Here is a 19559-nt window from a genome sequence, read left to right as displayed (position 1 = left end):
TTCAAACTGAGAGAAAAACTGCAACATGGGTAATTTTCAGTTCAGTGATGTCTTACTTAGTGGTCAGTGGTGAACCGTCCACCCATTTAAATGTCCCCTCTGTGTATGTGTCATTCAGACCAATCCAAGCTTCAGTACCAGCAAAATTTTTACTGATGAACTCCTGTAATTGTTACAGAACAATATAAATATAGAGTCTCTCTCTCTCTCTCTCTCTCTCTCTCTCTCTCTCTCTCTCACCAGATCTGCTCCTCTCTCTATACAGTCCTGTCTGGTTTCCTCCCAGCTCTTCTTAACAGTAGAAATGTTGTAAATGCTCTTGTTGAAAAATCTCCATCCTTACACAAATAATATTTACACAAATATTGATGGACTCACTCAATAACATAATGATAGTTCATAATGCTTTAGAGAGTCTTCGATTTACCATTTTAAACATAAGTACTGTTTGCTAACAATAGTTCAGAGATGATTTGATTTTATGGTTTTATGACTGCACTCACTCTAAACCCATCCATCCCTCCCTCCTTCAACAATTTTCTGTATCAATGTCCAATATTAGGAGGACATGGTTACTGTGTTATAGTAATCATGTTACTTAATTAGAAATTATTTGAAAAATGTAGATTTTTTTTTTTTAAGTATACCAGTTTATCCATGTTTAACTAAAGGATGATTCATATATATAAGCCTTGCATTTAAACTGTTTTAAGTAAAACAGTTTAACATGTATTTAAAAAAAATCCTCTGTGATGGACTGAGAGTTATTGAACTCTAATTACATTTATTAAAAATAGTTTTACATAAATTTCCTCTAAATACATGTAAATTACTTATATTCACATACCAAGGATTAAAATTATTTTCTTCAGTCTTGATGTCTTTGATTCTGTAACTGGTTTCTTTCCAACTCTAACTGGTATTTATGGCTCAGTAGCTGGTCTTTCTGAAATTTTAACTGGTTCTCCTCATTTTTCATGTTGTATAATCTGGTCTGTAAGTGGTCTCTCTCTATATTCAGGTTGCTGTAATTGGTCTGTAACTGAGCTTTTTCTCTATTCAGCTTGTTGTTTTGGATCCACAGCACTGTGATGGCAGTCAGCAAGAGAACATAAAGCAGCAGCACACACACTGCAGTCAGTTTAACATCTGCCCCCTGCTTTGAATCCTAGTAGAGACAAATGAACACACATTCACACTGATGTTAGTCTTATATTTTGTAACCAATCAAAACAGAGGTTTTTCTTAAATCAGTTTACCATTAAAGTAGATGAAAAAGTCCCATTGTTTACTTTTAAATTAAATTGTACAACAATGAAACTGTATAGTTAAAGATTGTCTTTTTCTTCCCCATTCTCAACACCTTCTTTTTTAATGGCAGATAAAACCTTTCATGCAATTCAATACTTCTTCATAGTACTTTATTATTTCTTAAAACTTCCCTTAGCGGAGGTTCACATCACCTCATGGTGTAAGGTCAGAGACAGTCTATATTTGTGATCTGTTTTATGTTCCACTATGTATGACCCATCGAATAAAACACGTTGAATAACACACTGTTTAATCGAGATGCCACATTGGCACAATTTAAGAAATAAACAAGCTTTATTTTAAGGTTTCAAAAAATTCTATTAAATTTTGCTTGATTTGCTGTTTTTGCTGAAATTATGCAGTGGTAATGCAGTGACCAAAAAAAAAAAAAAAAAAAAAAAAAAAAAGGGAGAGCGTTCTTAAAAGCAAATGATACTGTATGATAATGAAAGACCAAACATGAAACCATTAAAAGAAAATAAATCTGTTTACTCTTGCTTACATTCAAAGCCAGCTAATATTCTGCAGGAACAAATCCAGCACCTGTTCTAACATTCATCATTTTATCAATTATTATTTTGAAAGCCTAGTGTTTTATTCCTTGCAACTGTACAAAATTCACTATAAACCACACGTACCTGTTTGTCCAGTCTGTATGCTTTTCTTATTGTTGATTTTCTCCTCTTTAAGGTTATGGCCTCTCTCAGCATTCTTAAAGATTTCCACCACCCTCTCTGTACGCGGTCCTCTCGTCTCAACGTAGTTTGCATAATCAGATACTAATTCAGACATGACTGATCGATAAAACTGTTACGTCCTGCTATGGGTCTAGAGGATATGCGGACGTAACACGTGAAAACTTAGTTATTTAAAAAAAAAAAAAAAGCGGTCCTAAGAAAGCCTCCGTTCAATTGGTAAATTGTGGTGTGTGTTCAAGTAAACAGGCAGAGACAGAAGCTGAGTCTGGTCGAGCGTGTGTATTTACAAACTATATACAAACACAAAAAAGAAAGTGAGGGACAAGAGCGGTGCTAAAGAAAATAACTCAATAAAACAAACACATCAACTAAATCTCAGGTACAAATACTTAACTAACAAAAGAAAACAGGAAAGCAACATCTTCAGCGTAGAACGCCACTAACTACGCTGCCTAATAACAGAAGTACAAGGATTGGCATCCGCTCATAACCTAGTGTGTCTAAACAGTTTCGCTCTGCGTGCAAGTCACGTGACAAACTAACCTGGTCCCAATCACTATTTATCGGAGAAGGAATGGAATAGGCACCGTTAAACTGAAAGTCGAGTCACAGCATAGACCTCGATGACTGTATAGAACAGTTCACAAAGCGAACAACTTAACACACAATAACTAAACACAGAATTAGAAATAAACAAAGGCAAAACAACAACAGGTGAGCAAACAACCAGGTAAGTCAACACCCCCTCTCTCTCGCTTGTGTCACATCCGGGTCTTTATACCTGGCCAATAACACCGGATTGGTTCCTGGAGTGTTTCATGGAATGATGACTGGCGGCTGAATCGTCCAATCACATGACCTGCAAGGCTGGACAGTGAATAAAAGGAGGAAAGAGAGAGAAAACAATACGGGACGTAACAAAACACTAAAGTACGATGCTTCTCTCTGCATTAAGCAACTGCTACTTTGTGTGTAGAGGTTGTAATGACACATTTTGCTTATTACGGATGGTGAAAAGGGAACCCAGTAAGGTGTGATGAGATGAGGAAGTGACCAAGCGCCACCTGAACTAAACTGTACTGGGATTTCAACTGAACTTCACTCCTATTAGAACTGCTGTTATAGGAATTGAATCGATATGTCTCTAATATGTTGTTGTATTTGTGTCTAATATAACGAGTGGACAATTATAAATCTATTTCCAGATTTCCGAGAAATTGCTTTGCGACAATATCATTGTTAATAGTGCTCTCATTAACGTTATATATATCATCAGTTATCTGGACTGCAATCATCCAGCGAGGATTGATTTCATATTTCATATTACTTGCTAAAATTCAGTATATCAGGCATGCATCTCTGCTGCAATCGTTGCTTAACCTCAGTTCTGCTGCTGTGTACATAATTTACCACATCTCACAATGGTGACTTCTCTTTTTTATGTCAATATTAGTGAACCATCATAGCCTACACCATCAAAGCACTGTATTGCGCAGATAGTTGGAGATTCCACAATTTTGTAATTTTTTTGTATTTTTTTTTTATTTTTTATTAAAGATACAGCTCACTGTTCTTTTGATGATGTAATAATGTTTTAAGGACACTTTTACATGTCCAAGGAGCAGGCCCTGACCATGTGGTTGTAGATGATGCCTCCAAAGCCCTGTTCCGTGCTCTTTTTTATTCTGATGCAGATATGGTAGCCTCCAAACCCTGTTCCAGGCCCAGTATCTAAGCCAAGACAGACATGTCGGCCTCTCAAGCCCTTTTTTAGCTCCTGTTCCAGAGAAGGTCAAAATGACAGCCTCCCAAGCCATTCTGCATGCCATTGCTGATGTGGTAGCCTCCCTGGCCCTGTTCAGGTCCAAGCCTTATCTCGCGTCCTACTGTAAGCCGTATCTCATGCCCTGCTCCAGGCTCTGTTCCAAACCCTTTCCAGTCATCCAACTTTGGCTAGATGGCAGCTTACTTTCTGCCTGCTTCCAGATCAGAAACAATTCCCGAGAGATTTGATTTCTATCATGTGGTCGCAGAGGACATTTTGCTTTTTTTAATTTTTTATTTCACAATTGTGACACTATTTTGGTGAAATATAGAATTATATAAATATAGAAAGAGAGAATTTGAATTTAGCCCTGACTAAATGTGAATTTAATGCTGACATATTTAATTTAAATTTTCTTATTGTAGAAAAGTGAATTTTAACTTCTTTACATATGGCTGTATAACCCTCCACAGATTGAAGAGTAGAAACAATTAACTTGAGGCCAGATGGAGTGTCTGTGTCCGAAGCAGTGAGTCTTTTAAGTTCAAAAGGCTGACGTATTGTGGCTGTTTTGTTCATTTGCATCCAAGGTACTGGAGCTGTGAATATAAAGAACTAACGGTTAACTAGATAGCTTGAAGTCACAGAAACTGTGTTAAGTTTAAAGACTAAGATTTAAGGAAAGCTGTGAGTTTGTAAAAATGGAACAGCTGATTGTTAAGTACATTGCTAAACACGGTTCTCAGGGAATGTTTGATGGAATAGAGAACATTGTGGATTAACCGTATGAATGGGCTATTTCTAAGTTTGAAAATTACCCTGAAATGCCCAAGAACAAAAAAAGGACAGATTGCCAATGCATTGCAAGCAGTTCTTACATCGTATAAAGTCACTAGAAAGACTTTAAATGCATTAAAGGCTGAAAACGAGCAACTGCAATATCGACTAGATGACGGGATACTCTTTAAAAGAGATTACCAGATGAGTGAAATACTCTGGAAAGAAGAAAAGATTAGGATTGAATGAAATTGTACACCTTAGAACCAAAAACAGCATGCTTAGTTCATCTGTGGAAACATTTTTCAAAGATTTAGAGGAAGCAAAGTCTGCTTGTCAATTCCTACTAAAAAATGGCACAACTGAAATTGGCACCAGTAAGACATCTGTATGTGGCATGTGGAGTAATCAAGTTCCTGGCATGTTAGACAATGATGGGAACTCAGAAAGAGATTCTCAGTCAGGCAGGAGTCAATACTCTGACTGTACAGTTAAGTTTCCCATGACTCCAGTTCACTTGACTACGACTATGCATGCTAATGAAGAAGATGAGGAACCAATGACCTCTACTATGGTCAGAGGGTTTAATCTCAATGAGCTAGAAGCTGTGATTAAAAGTATTGGTAAATTTGATCCAGCCAAACAAGATCCATTAGAGTTGACACAAAGCTGACACTTTGTCTGGAGCGCTAAATCAGAAATTCAAAACTAAAACTGCCAATAAGTTAGAGAGGAAACAGGCACTGCTTGAAGTCCTAGGTGTGATGTCCATTAACTGAGATAAGATATCTGATGTGCACATGAGGAAAGGAGAGCATCCAGTAGCATTTTCAGAGTGATTATTGAGGCATTCAAAACTTTCAGTTTCAATCCTGACATCACACAGGATGATGCCAGTTTTAAATCCGCTTTGCTTAGCAAATGTGATCCACCCACCCGTTCTGCTGTGACAATGTTTGTAACCCACTTATCTGAATATAAGGATATCATTGAAAAAATGACCGAATTTTACAACAATAACACCAATGCAAAGAAATCTCATGCTGTATCAGTGGTAGGTGTTCAAAAGCCCTACCAGAATAGTGGCAGCCAGGGTTCCCAGGAAAAAGAGAACTACACTACTGGAGGTAGAAAGGAAAGTCTACCCCCTCCTAACCCTGATAACCTCCTGGTGTGTTATTCATGTGGCAATGAGGGACATATTTCAATATTTCAAATTTTCCCTTAAGAAAACAGGCCGCAAAACTGATTTAAACCAGTTACAGACTACAGTAAACAGACTGAGAAGGGAGCTCAAGAATCTGTGTAACATCTTGCCGGTTGTTTTTCACCAAACTACTCAACAAATTTGGCAAAGTCAGAATGTACAACCTCACAAATTTGAAAGTAGTGATGATGTTGTGGAAAAGAATTACCAAAATGATGGCCCACGGTCTGCTCACAGGGAGAGACTAGGCAGAGATTCACGTCACAAGCTCTTCCACAAAGCTAAAAAACAACAACCTAGGCAGGGAATGTCATAAAAAGCTGATGGCAGTCATAAGGGCCGTGTACTGTTTTTTTGTGTGCTGTGTTTTTCAGGTCAAAAAGAAATAAAGATGTGGGGATGGACTAGGAGGGCAGCTCTCATGACAGCATTAAAGATACAAGAGTGCCCAATGCTGTCCCAAAGTCCTTATCTACAATGGATCCATGTTCCGGTCTTGGTGAACCTTACTGTACAGCATGATCTCCAGACCCAGATGAACAGTGTAACAGGAATGTATAAGGTCTTCTTGACAACAGCGTTCCTAAGGTATCACAGTGCTGTGGCAGCCAGTTCATCACCTCCTCAGAGAACATCTTTAAGTAAATAATCTCAAAGGATTGGAAAGGATTTGAAAAAATGTTTGAAAGAATTCTAAGCTTGGACAATTTGGGAATATTACAGAAGAATGTATTAAAGAATGGACTTTAAGGACTTTTAGGTTTATCACACAGTTACCATCAGGAGAATGGCGAGGACTGAACATAGAATGCTGTGACAAAACTACATTGGTTTTATTTGCAAGTTTGATGCCTTGGAAAAACAACCATTATGTGGGGCACCCCAAACTAATTATGAGGCTTGTGAAATCAATCTAACACATGTCCACAATAATTTTACAAGAGTAATAGTTTCAAACAGGAAGACGTGTCATCAAAAACCCTCGATCACTTTTCTGTCTTTGTTAATGATAACCAGACACTTTGTCAGATTAGCAATACCTCATTTTGTATAACATCAGATACAGCTTGGTCAATAGGACAGTATTACTTCCCATATGTGAATATCACCCAACAAACACTGTCATTGAATCCAGAGGACACTAGGTTTTGTGGAAGATATCCCAGAATTTGATTTTGAGTTACCAAAGTTGGCTAATATGCTAATGTCGCTAATGCAGAGAAAAGACGACCATATTGTTAAAACTTTGGTTTTTAAAGTTTTGATTTGGTTATTGCCTATTCTGATCTGATTTGGGATGTAACTTTCAAAACTGCTGTTTGTGTATGCATCTTTCTCATTCTTTGTCAATGCATTATGTTATGTTGTATGTGTACTATATTGAAAGGGCAAATTGCAGATAATTCAGTGATTATATATGTGATATATTATTATGATCAATGTGGGACGTTCCCGTTGGCTGTGATGGTTTTTGAATGTCTCTGCTCCAAACCCAAGTAATATTTTACATAGAACCAAATTTTAAGAAGAAAACCTGTGATAAGTTTGCTTTATGGAATTGAGCTAAAACCAGAGTGCGTGAGGTGAAGTTCCAATGACGGGTAAGATTCTCTGAGGGCTGAAGGGGAAAAACCTAAGGCAGGGCTTTGCCGACACTGGGCACCTGCCCAAAAATGGGAGGTGTGATCTTTATTAAGGAAGTGATGTGATGCTTCAGGGCCAAAATTTGGCCTTTTTGGTTTGGTTTGGTTAAACTACAAAGAGGAAAACAGTATAAAATGCGTGAGCAGGATTTGCTCTGGGTTCTTACCGACTCCGATGAACCCATAGTACGCCATGTATTTTGTAACTGCTATGCTGGAATAAAATGCTTGTTCTTTATTAAGATCTTCAACATCATCGTCTTATTTTTACACACCACATTTTTATTTCTTACACTTCTCTGAATATCTGAATATTAATGAATAGATATTTATTCATTAATAAACGAAAAATAAAACCAAAATGAGGTGGCATGTCTTTAGGCATCTTACTCATTTTTGTGTTCAACATGTAGGCTGCTTTGGATTCCAGTGTATAAGTGTGTGAATGAAGTTACAGTCATGTAGAAGTGGGTAGTATATTTATGTTTAATATATATAAAAATATGACTAACTGACTAATATATATATCAGGTATATATATATATATATATATATATATATATATATATATATATATATATATATATATATATACTAGCACTTTATAGACTGTTGTTCTCAGCTCTATGTAAATACAAAACCATGTTGTATTTAATCTTTGTTTAAATGTACAGAAAACTGATCATTCAAGCTACCTGATAGCTGCTACTGTGAGAATAAATGAAAAGGAAGCACAGACACGAGCTCCATATAGTTTTTTGTAGTTTCATGGATTCAGTTAAATATATTCATCTCACAAATTCCAACTACAGGGTTGTCACAGGGATAATCAGCCCAGGTCGAGATGTTAGACATAGCCTTTGTGAAGCCTGTTATAACACAGTCTTCATTTTGTCCATAATCATTTGGTTCTCCGTTCCACCAGAACCTGAAAACACAGAGAGTCACGATGTTATTTCATATCTGAAGCTTCAGACTGAGAGAAAAACTGCATCATGGGTAATTTTCAATTCCATGATGTCTTACTCAGTGGTCAGTGGTGAACCGTCCACCCATTTAAATGTCCCCTCTGTGTCTGTGTCATTCAGACCAATCCAAGCTTCAGTACCACTGAAATATTTACTGATGAACTCCTGTAATTGTTACAGAACAATATAAATATAGAAACTTATTTATTCTCTCTCTCTCTCTCTCTCTCTCTCTCTCTCTCTCTCTCTCTCTCTCTCTCTCTCTCTCTCTCCCTCCTTCCCTCCCCCTGACTCACCTGTTCCTCTGCATTGTTTATGATCACCAGATCTGCTCCTCTCTTTATACAGTCCTGTCGGGTTACCTCCCAGTTCTTCTTTACAGTAGAAATGTAGTAAAATCTCCTGTTGAAACATCTCCATCCTTGTACAGAATATTTACACAAATATTGATGGATTCACTCGATAACATAACGATTGTTCATAATGCTTTAGAGATTCTTTAATTTTCCATTTTAACATTTAGTTCCATGACAGTACTCTCATGTTGCCAAATATTTAAAAACTCACTTTATTGTAAAACGAGTTTAGACAAGACAACATGACTCTATGGTGTCGGCCACATTGGCTTTTAAAATAAAAACTGGAATAAAAATAACTTATTGTTTTTCTTTTTAAAATTGCAGGGCATATTCTTGATTAAAAAATGCTTTCACAGGAAGTATAAAGTATTTCTCACAAGAGCAACTTTAAAAAACAACAAAAAACAAAACAAACAAAGAAACAAAAAACTATTGCATAACATTTAATTGCAAGAAACCCCCCAATAAAAACAGAAAATGGTTAGGATCAAACAACTGGTAAGGATTAACTGTGAAATCTATAATCTATTAGGAATTAATTAAGCAATTAAATGGTACATTGCTTATTCCCTTTTCACCTGTAGTGTCTTGCATTAAAAAGGAATGAAATACAATTTGTTCATTAAAAAAATGTTTTCAACATTTCCATGAAACACAGACATCACCTACCCAGGTTTAAAAGGACAATGTGAAGTTCAGAGAGCTCTCGTTGGTACTGATTTCTCTCTAATTGTAACTGGGGTCTCTCTTTTGTCAGGGTGTTGTATTTGACCCACAGCACTGTGACAGCAGTCAGCAGGAAAACACACAGCAGCAGCAAACACACTGCACTCAGTCTGTAATGTCTGCTCCATGCAGTTTCTCCTAAAGATGAATGAACACAGATGCATTCTTATTTTCTTTCCTTTGAGTAATAAAAAGAGATGCATGGGTCAGACTATTAGGTGACAGATTATTATTGAGATATTCTTTCTCTCTCTTTATTCTTTTTCTCCTTCTTTATCTTTCACATTAGTGCCGGTCTCAGTTTAGTGGCTTTTAGGTGACCACCATAATCTGAGATTTGATTTTTCGGAAATTGCCAGAACTTTGTTGTCAACCGTTGCGATGATGCTGGTGTCACAATGACGTCGCAATGAGTGTCGGAAAGCATTACATCATGTGCCGTTTTTTTTAGAAATTTAGTTTCTAACCAGCTTTAGGCTTTGAATACTGAGGACATAAAAAGAAATGCAATTTACACTCACGAAAGATCAAACTCACTGAAACAAAAATGTCACCTGAATGTCTGATCAATCTTCAATTCTGCCCTGTTTGAACAGTCCAGGCTGCTGAAAGTGGTGTAATAGTGTGGGAAAAGTTTTCTTAGCATTCATTGGGGCTCAGTTGAGCATGATTTGAATTAAACATACTTCTAATTATCAGAATACGTCCACATTTTACTCATCTTATTATGATCAGCATGATAAAGCAGCATGTTACAAAGCACGTAATGTCTCAAACCATGAAAATCAGTGTCCTTTTGGCTTTCTCAGGCACCAGAACCCAATACCAGTACCTTTGGAGAGCTAAAGCCATCAATAGCCTCTAATCGAATCATCACTGCATACACAGATTACACTCTGATCCCGAGATTCAGCAACCCCTATCCTTTCTATGCACCATTTTGTTTCTTACATTTTGCATTATTAGCCGTTTATCTCCGTAAAGAATTACATCTTGTGTTTTTTCCCCTCCTGTCCATCTAATTTATGTCTCAGGCTGCTGCAAGAACTCACATAGTCAGAATTTCATTATATTGTGTGACAGATAATATCTGTTTATTGTACAACTCAGATGGGCTCTTTCCTCCATACAGTGTTAGTACAACGTTGCCATGTCTGGTGAGGACATGATGTCGACCACCTCTGAAAATGACTCACTGTTAACATTTAGCATTACAGGGCATAATATTGAGCAAACAAAGAGATATATAAAATAACGGCTTTGATCCTTTACCTTCCTCATTTTAATGGCAGGACTCTACCTTAAGCAATCCAGGACTTTAGTGTACTTCTGCTTATCCATGTGGTTATTTTGTCTCATAGTAGAGATTGAGATGAACGTGAAGTTTTCCAATTAATCTAAACACCATAGCAATGCCATTCATAACGGATAAATTAGTAACATTTGCATATTTTTAATTTTTTTAAAAAAAAGTGAAAATGAAAGAGAGAGTGAAAGAATGAGAGAGAAAGAGAGAACTTGAATGTAATTATCCATTAATACATCGAATTCAATTTCCCTCATTGCTTAGATCAATATTTATTTCTTACAAGAAATATTAAACATTCATTTCCTCATTATATCCTTGACTCTAAAAAAGAAAGAAAGTTTCAGTTAAAGACAAATATATTCTGTCCTCAAATATTAATGTTTGGGAAACTTCAAGTTGCAGCTTTATATATGACTGTGACACCAGCACTGATACTGAAGACTCCAAAAAGATGTTCTAAGGTGTTCAAACGCATGTGGTTCAGTTCTTACTAATCACTGTGCAGTAGTTTTAATAAAAACCTACCTGTGGGTTGAGTCTGTATGTTCTTTACTTCCATTGCATCTGTCTCTACGGTAGGTTTGTAATCTTTATCGGCATCCACGCTGTCATAGATTTCCACTACCATCTCTACATGCCCTTCTCCTTTCTCACTGTAGTTCATATAATCAGAAATCTCAGCCATGTCCGATCTCTAAAACACTAATGTACAGTGCCTCGGTCTGCATCCATTAACCCCCACTTTGTGTGAGTAGGCTGTAATGACACATCACATTTTGTGGTCAGTGAATTAGGAAACGATCCTTGTGTAATAATAGTGTTAAATCAGGAAATCCTCAAGCATCAGCAGAAATGAGCACAGTGTGTAAAAATTATAATAAAGTTCTGTATATTTTACTTATGACAATCCAAAAGAGGACTTTTTTTTTTTTTTACAGCAAATAATTTTGTGATTAACTTTGAAAGACAGGGGGTGCTTTAACCCAGCTAGCCTACTTATATTATATGTTATATTAATACTGAGGTCAAAACTAAATTTCTAGTGAAATGTTATTGATGTTAATGTTAATTTAGTGAAAAGTTATTATTATTATTATGTTGGCTTTGTAGAAGCCAACATTCTGATTTCCGTTATAAGCTTATTATTATTATTATAATAATAATAATAATAATAATAATAATTAATATTATTATTATTATTATTATTATTATTATTATTATTATTATTATTATTATTATTATTATTATTATGTTGGCTTTGTAGAAGCCAACATTCTGATTTCCGTTATAAGCTTATTATTATTATTATTATTATTATTATTATTATTATTATTATTATTATTATTATGTTGGCTTTGTAGAAGCCAACATTCTGATTTCTGTTATAAGCTTATTATTATTATTATTATTATTATTATTATTATTATTATTATTATTATTATTATTATTATTATTATTATTATTATTATTATTATTATTATGTTGGCTTTGTAGAAGCCAACATTCTGATTTCCGTTATAAGCTTATTATTATTATTATTATTATTATTATTATTATTATTATTATTATTATTATTATTATTATTATTATTCTTAGACAAAAATTTATTAAAAAAAATGCGGCCTGGTCTGAAGTTTGTTGCTTCTAATTTTTCTAAGAGATCGGAATTCCGGCATTCCCGGTACGGAAGCTCAAAGTGGCCTTTTTTCCCCATAGACTTCCATTATAAAATTTTGAGGTTTAGAACTCGGCAAGTTTTCGAGTGATTTACACCGAACTCGGACAGGTTCTTTAGGACCTTACTCCGGACAAAGTTTTTATTTCGGACTTCCGACGGAATTTTCGGTTTTCCGGTAGTCGACGATCGAACATCCCATAGACTTGAATGGGGAATTCTGAAAATTCTTCTAAGCTCTCACACACACAGCGTGCGCAGAGCTCAGGCACGGCAGTATAATAATAAGTAGAATCCCATAATGACTGCAGTATTGACATGAAATGTCCAAACCCTCAGTAGCCACTTTTTGCCAAAAGTATTGGCACCCCACCGGATATTCTGGTGACGTCACGTGTAGCCCCGCCCCCAAAACAAGTGAAATCAAAAATTTGCACAACATGGACATGTGACATATCAAAACACTCAGCACAATGAGGGGAACTGCCCCATAGGTATTCTGGTCACGTCACGTGACGTCACGTGACGTCACGTGAGGTCACGTGAAAATTTAAAATTCGCACAACATGGACATGTGACATATCAAAACACTCAGCACAATGAGGGGAGCTTCCCCACGGGTATTCTGGTCATGTCACAAGATGTCACGTGTAGCCCCGCCCCCAAAACCAGCGAAATCAAAAATTTGCCCAACATCGACATGTGACATATCAAAACACTCAGCACAATGAGGGGAACTGCCCCACGGGTACACACCCTAGCGGTCCAGTAGCTTTCACAATCTTTCTGTCCACTCGCCTCCAAAATGCACCGGCCTTTGAGAATACTTGCACCGTCAAAGCCAACATCAAAGTTTGTCGCAACGAACTTTACAAATCTAGTTATTATTATTATGTTGGCTTTGTAGAAGCCAACATTCTGATTTCCGTTATGTATTATTATTATTCTTAGACAAAAATTTATTAAAAAAATGCGGCCCAGGGCGTTTGAGCCACATGCACCAAATTCGATTATGTCGTAGACCTTGGTCTGAAGTTTGTTGCTTCTATTTTTCTAAGCGATCGGAATTCCGGCATTCCCGGTTCGGAAGCTCAAAGTGGCCTTTTTTCCCATAGACTTCCATTATAAACTTTTGAGGTTTATAACTCGGCAAGTTTCCGAGCGATTTACACCGAATTTGGACAGGTTCTTTAGGACCTTACTCCGGACCAAATTTTTATTCCGGAGTTCCGACGGAATTTTCGGTTTTCCCGTAGTCGACGATCGAACATCCCATAGACTTGAATGGGGAATTCCGAAAACTCAGGCACGGCTTTTCTCTCTGTGATCCACGCAGTATAATAATAAGTAGAATCCCATAATGACTGCAGTATTGACATGAAATGTCCAAACCCTCAGTAGCCACTTTTTGGCAAAAGTATTGGCACCCCAGCGGATATTCTGGTGACCCCGCCCCGCCCCCAAAACAAGCGAAATCAAAAATTTGCACAACATGGACATGTGACATATCAAAACACTCAGCACATTGAGAGGAACTGCCCCACGGGTATTCTGGTCACGTCACGTGACGTCACGTGTAGCCTCGCCCCCAAAACAAGCAAAATCAAAAATTTGCACAACATGGACATGTGACATATCAAAACACTCAGCACAATGAGGGGAACTGCCCCACGGGTATTCTGGTCACGTCACGTGACGTAACGTGACGTCACATGAGGTCTAGTGAAAATAAAAAATTTGCACTACATAGACATGTGATATATCAAAACACTCAGCACAATGAGGGGAACTGCCCCACGGGTACTATGGTCACGTCACGTTACGTCACATGATGTCACATGTAGCCCCGCCCCAAAAACAAGCAAAATTAAAAATTTGCACAACACGGACATGTGACATATCAAAACACTCCGCACAATGAAGGGAACTGCCCCACGGGTATTATGGTCACGTCACGTGACGTCACGTGATGTCACATGTAGCCCCACCCCAAAAACAAGCGAAATAAAAAATTTGCACAACATGGACATGTGACATATCAAAACACTTCCCCACGGGTATTATGGTCACGTCACGTGCTCATGTCCGCTCACCTCCAAAAGTATTGGCACCCTAGTGGTCCAGTAGCTTTCGCAATCTTTCTGTTCACTCACCTCCAAAATGCACCGGCCTTTGCGAATACTTGCACTGTCAAAGCCAACATCAAAGTTTCTCGCAACGAACTTTACAAATCTAGTTCATTTTGGTTTCTTACCTAGTGGTCAGTGGTGAACCGTCCACCCATTTCCACACCCCCTCTCTGTCTCTGTCACTCAGACCAATCCATGCCTCCTTGTTGCTCAGCAGGTTAACGATAAAGTCCTTAAAAAAGCACAAAAAGTGATTAAAAAGCACAATCTGAAGAAAAATCCCTTTGCTGCGTCTCACGTTCTCTTTCTCTGTCTTTCACTCACCCGTTTCTCGCTGGTGTTTATGATGGCCAGGTCTGCTCCTCTTTTTCTGCAGTCCTGCCTGCTTTAACTCCACGTTTTTTTCGCAGCAGAGATGTAGTAAAACCTGGATTTGAAATATCTCCATCCCAATTTGGTATGTGAATCTTATCGGAAATAAAAACAATTACAATCACGTAATGAAATTTTTTATCCATTTTTTATCCATCCACTTTTATCCATTCATGGTTACATTTAATAATAATGTTAAATGCATCTATTTACATCTCGTATCTACTATTAAATATTTTTCCTTCAGTAAAATGTATCACGTGTTAGAAACATAGAACATGAGTCAACTCCTTCTGTCCAATCAGAATTGAGAATTCAGGACTTCCGGCTTAGCTAAGCACGGAGTAGGTCGCATCGAGCTTCACTCCTACAGAGTTTGTTTCTTTTGGTAGCTTATAAGTTTTTCTAAACCTGTTTTGAACAAGAATTAATTAAAATTATTTTGATTTTCGGCGACTACAATGCCACCCAAGGTCATTAAAAGTGCAAAGGCCTCTCAGCCTCACCTGCGGCCTGTTGCCAACACTGCATCACCGCCTCGTGAAACCTCGCTGAACTGGTTAAATTGGAGACCAAATGTGATGATTTGGAATCTACGTCATGCCATAACAATGTCCGTATTGTCGGTGTGCCAGAGGATACTCCAAATAATTTATCCACAGAGTTTGTGTCAAAACTCTTGATTGAGGCATTCACACATGAGAAGGTACTGCTTGTGGATTGTGCTCACCGGACCCTGGCTCCCAAACCCAAGCCGGGCAAACGTCTGGGCATGATAGTGTCAAGGCTCCACCATTATACATACTGTGCGAATATCCTCAAGAAAGCCAGGGAGCTACAGCAGATTAAACTACACAGCAGGACTATCTCCATCTTCCCTGACTATACCGCTAAAACATCATGAGCCCGTGCAACTTTTAATGAGGTTCGACGCCAGCTATTGGACATCGAAGGAGTCCGGTTTGGCATCCTCCATCCAGCCAAGTTGCGCATCACATACGAGGGAGTGCAGCACGACTTCACTTCACCAAATGAAGCTAAGGCGTTTATTAGCAAAATTACAAAATAGTCTGATTATTTGAGGGTTGCATATTGTTTATTTACAAATTTGGTTGGCCCAACAGGACTCTGTTGTTGAGTGTAATTATAACTTTCTGATTTCTACCAGTGAGTTATTTCATTTTGTATACGTGCCTTAAAATTACACGCGAGGCTTGCAATTTTCTTTTTATTTTGAAATGGCTCTGTAGGAGCTTTCTTTATAGGTTATGGTTAGCTATACAGTCCTAAGCATTTCCTTTTTTCTTGCTCCGCTTAGGAGCTTGCACTGCTGTATCTGTTGTTTGGGGATGGGGAAATCTGCGGTGCGGGTGGGGGAGGGTGTGAAGGGGATGCGGTCCAATGTTCTGTGTCACATCTATGTCTGTTTCATTTTGTCTGTGTGTCAGCGCATGTGCTTTTTCCTTTTCTTTTTATGGGGGTGGGAGGAATGACCTGTTTAAATGTGTAGCCTATTTCCAAACTAAAGTCTGTTAGCTATGACCAGCACTCAAGGTCAAAAGTGTGGTGATTCGTCTGGTATTCGATTTTTGAGTTGGAATGTGAAAAGCTTGAATAGCCCCACTAAGCGGTCCAAAATATTTTCACACTTAAAGCGCCTGAAGAGTGATGTAATAAGGAGACCCATTTGTGGGACAGGGATCATGTTAGACTCAGATGTCCATGGGTGGGAAACGTGTTTCACTCGACGTTTAATTCTAGAGTCAGAGGGGTAGCTATTCTGATCAATAAAAGAGTTCAGCTTACTCCTTCAAAGATAGTGGCTGACAAGAATGGGAGATACCTAATAGTTGTTGGCACTCTTTGTAATAACCCTGTATTGTTGGTCAATGTATTTGCTCCGAATTTTGATAATCCGGGTTTTACAGACAAGTTGTGGAGTATCCTCCCTTTACTTGACACCCATCTTTTAATACTAGCTGGTGATCTGAATTGTGTTATTGACCCCGCCTTAGATCATTCAAACCCTCGAACCCTGACCCAGTCTTCTATGTCCAAATCCATTTCGGATTTTATGAGTAAAAATGGGTTTGTAGACCCTTGGAGATTTTATAACCCTAGTGCCAGGACATATTTATTTTACTCTCAGGTGCACCAGTCTTTTTCATGTATTGATTATTTTTTATTGATAATTCCCTAATCCCTAAAGTCACAGCATCTGATTATCACGCAATTGTTATTTCTGACCATGCACCACTTAATGTTAATATCAAATTTGTGGGCCAACCACATTTTTGCTCACCCTGGAAGTTTAATTCTTTGTTGTTCTTAGACGAGATGAATATATAGTATTTAATAGGAGTGATGCTGTTCCATCTTCATTGTTGGGGGAATCTCTTAAAGCATATATATATGCACGGACAAATTATTTCGTATTCTGTACATTCCAATAAAGACCACAAAGCTAAGCTTCAGGATCTGACTACAAACATTTATGATTTAGACAAGTAAATGGCTGCCAATCCAACCCCCAGCATTCAAAAGAAACGAAATGAGCAACAGACTGAATTTGACTTGCTTTCAACAACTGAAGCTGAGCGTCTCCTGTTGCATTCCTTCGCAATTTATTATGAGCATGGTGATAAATCTAGTAGGCTCTTGGCCCACCAGTTAAAGCGCCAGGCTGCTTTCCGTTTGATACCTCAAATTAAAGACAAGGCTGGCAAAATGGTTTTTGAGCCTAAGGAAATAAATAATGTATTTAAAAACTATTATTCATCTCTGTATAAGTCTGAATCTGTAGCTGATACATCTGATATGGCTTCTTTTCTCAAAGATTTGGCAGTGCCGACTGTTGACCTCACCTTGCCTGAACAATTAGATGCGCCCCTAAAATTAGAAGAGGTTATGCATGCTATTAAAGCTATGCATAATGATAATGCACCAGGCCCAGATGGGTTCCCTGTTGAATTTTTCAAGAAATTTATAGACCGTTTAGCTCCACTTCTTCTTTTAGTATACAATGAATCTTTAGAACGTGGCTCTTTGACTCCCACTTTTTCTCAGGCAGTCATCACGCTTCTCTTAAAGAAGGATAAGGATCCTACACCTTGTGCCTCATATAGACCTATATCCCTTCTCAACGTGGATGTAAAAATCTTGCCCAAGGTATTAGCGAGACACCTTGAAAAAATCCTTCCTTCTATTATTTCAGAGGAACAGAATGGCTTCATTAAAGGACAGCAGTTATTTTTTAACGTTCGCACACTTTTGAATGTCATTCTGTCTAATCATTCTTTAACTAGTTCAGAAGTAGTCATCTCGCTTGATGCCGAGAAAGCTTTTGATCTTTTCAAAACACGGGACCAATTTATTACCTCTTTTTTGTGGGGAGGTACAAATCCCAGGGTGAGGAAATCACTTTTGCAGAAATTTACATTTAGTGGCGGTGTGGCTTTACCTAATTTTTTGTTGTGTTATTGGTCGGCTCACATTTACAAATTGACTTACTGGCTTCAATCACAAGACACTGCTATGGTGTAGGCTTGAGGACCAGTCCTGTATCTCCTCTTCTTTAAATGCTTTACTGACATCTTACCTCCCAATTAACCCATCTTTTTTCACAAAGAATTCTGTGGTTCAGTCCAGTATTAAAATCTGGTCGCAATTCAGGAATAATTACAAGTTTGTTTCAGCCTCAACCACAATGCCTAGAACAAAAAAATCACTTACTTCCCCTGGCCTGACTGATGCTGTCTATATACAGTGGGAAAACTGTGGCATAAAAAGTTTTAAAGACCTGTATAAAGATCACCTTTTCTCAAGTTTTTCCACTTTGTCTTCTGAAATGAATCTCCCGGCTTCTCTTTTTTTTTTCACTTCTTTCAGGTTCGGCACTGTGCTTCACCTCTCTTCCCTTCCCATCCTTCACTTCCTACAGTAATACTCAACTTTTGGAAGAGCTGCTGTCTCTTAAGCCCAACAAGAAATCTATTATATCAATAATATATAAACAGTTAATGGATTCAGGCACCTATTCAACAGCTAAAATTCAGAGGTCTTGGGAACCGGAGTTAGGAATAACTTTTTCAGATCAGCGATGGGAAAAGGCATTATCATGTATTCGCTCCAGCACAGCCTGTGCAACGTTGCAACTACTTCAGTTTAAGGTATTATACAGGGTTCATTATTCAAGGTCTTGTTTATACAAAATGTATCCACAGATAACCGAACAATGTAAGCTGTGTCACGGTACCCCATGTAATCTTAGTCACATGTTTTTCTCCTGCCCTAAATGATTCTCTCCAAAGTTCTTAGAATTCTTAGAGGATCCCTTCTTAGCTGTATTTGGACTCCCGGTTAACTCTGTGTTAACTGACCATGCTCTGGCTGATATACTGTATTGACATTTACTTCACTTGTGGCTAGACGGTGCATTTTACTTCTCTGGAAAGCCTCTAAAGCACCTTCAGTTTCTGTGTGGCTCCAGAATGTGATGTCATTTCTTAAACAGGAAAAGATAAAGTTTTCATCCCGGGGGAATTCTGAAAAATTTCACCATAAATGGGGCTCTTTCATGGTTTATTTTAAATCGCTACAAACTCTACTATGTGATTGATT

General features: G+C 37.8%; 1 protein-coding gene and 2 long non-coding RNA genes across 3 annotated transcripts in view; all 3 read right to left on the bottom strand.

Annotated features, from left to right (window-relative positions):
• Positions 1-119: 119 nt before the first annotated feature.
• LOC113660556 lies at positions 120-2771 on the bottom strand. Its single transcript, XR_007143429.1, has 4 exons — positions 1950-2771; positions 848-1168; positions 241-338; positions 120-163 (listed from the first exon to the last, which is right to left on the bottom strand). It is a non-coding gene; the product is annotated as an uncharacterized LOC113660556 (long non-coding RNA).
• Positions 2772-8002: 5231 nt separating this feature from the next.
• Positions 8003-19559, bottom strand: part of LOC113660592 — a 41387-nt gene continuing 29830 nt past the window's right edge. Inside the window, exon 7 of the mRNA XM_047816666.1 lies at positions 8003-8329. Within this exon, the coding sequence (XP_047672622.1) occupies positions 8176-8329 (154 nt within the window). The 3' untranslated portion in view covers positions 8003-8175. The remainder of the gene's footprint in view (positions 8330-19559) is intronic.
• LOC125145106 lies at positions 9457-15033 on the bottom strand. Its single transcript, XR_007143434.1, has 3 exons — positions 14892-15033; positions 14693-14799; positions 9457-9592 (listed from the first exon to the last, which is right to left on the bottom strand). It is a non-coding gene; the product is annotated as an uncharacterized LOC125145106 (long non-coding RNA).

This window comes from Tachysurus fulvidraco, chromosome 7, assembly GCF_022655615.1.
Source record: "Tachysurus fulvidraco isolate hzauxx_2018 chromosome 7, HZAU_PFXX_2.0, whole genome shotgun sequence".
In the NCBI taxonomy this organism is placed as follows: domain Eukaryota; kingdom Metazoa; phylum Chordata; class Actinopteri; order Siluriformes; family Bagridae; genus Tachysurus; species Tachysurus fulvidraco.
This window is presented reverse-complemented; position numbering and strand designations above follow the sequence as displayed.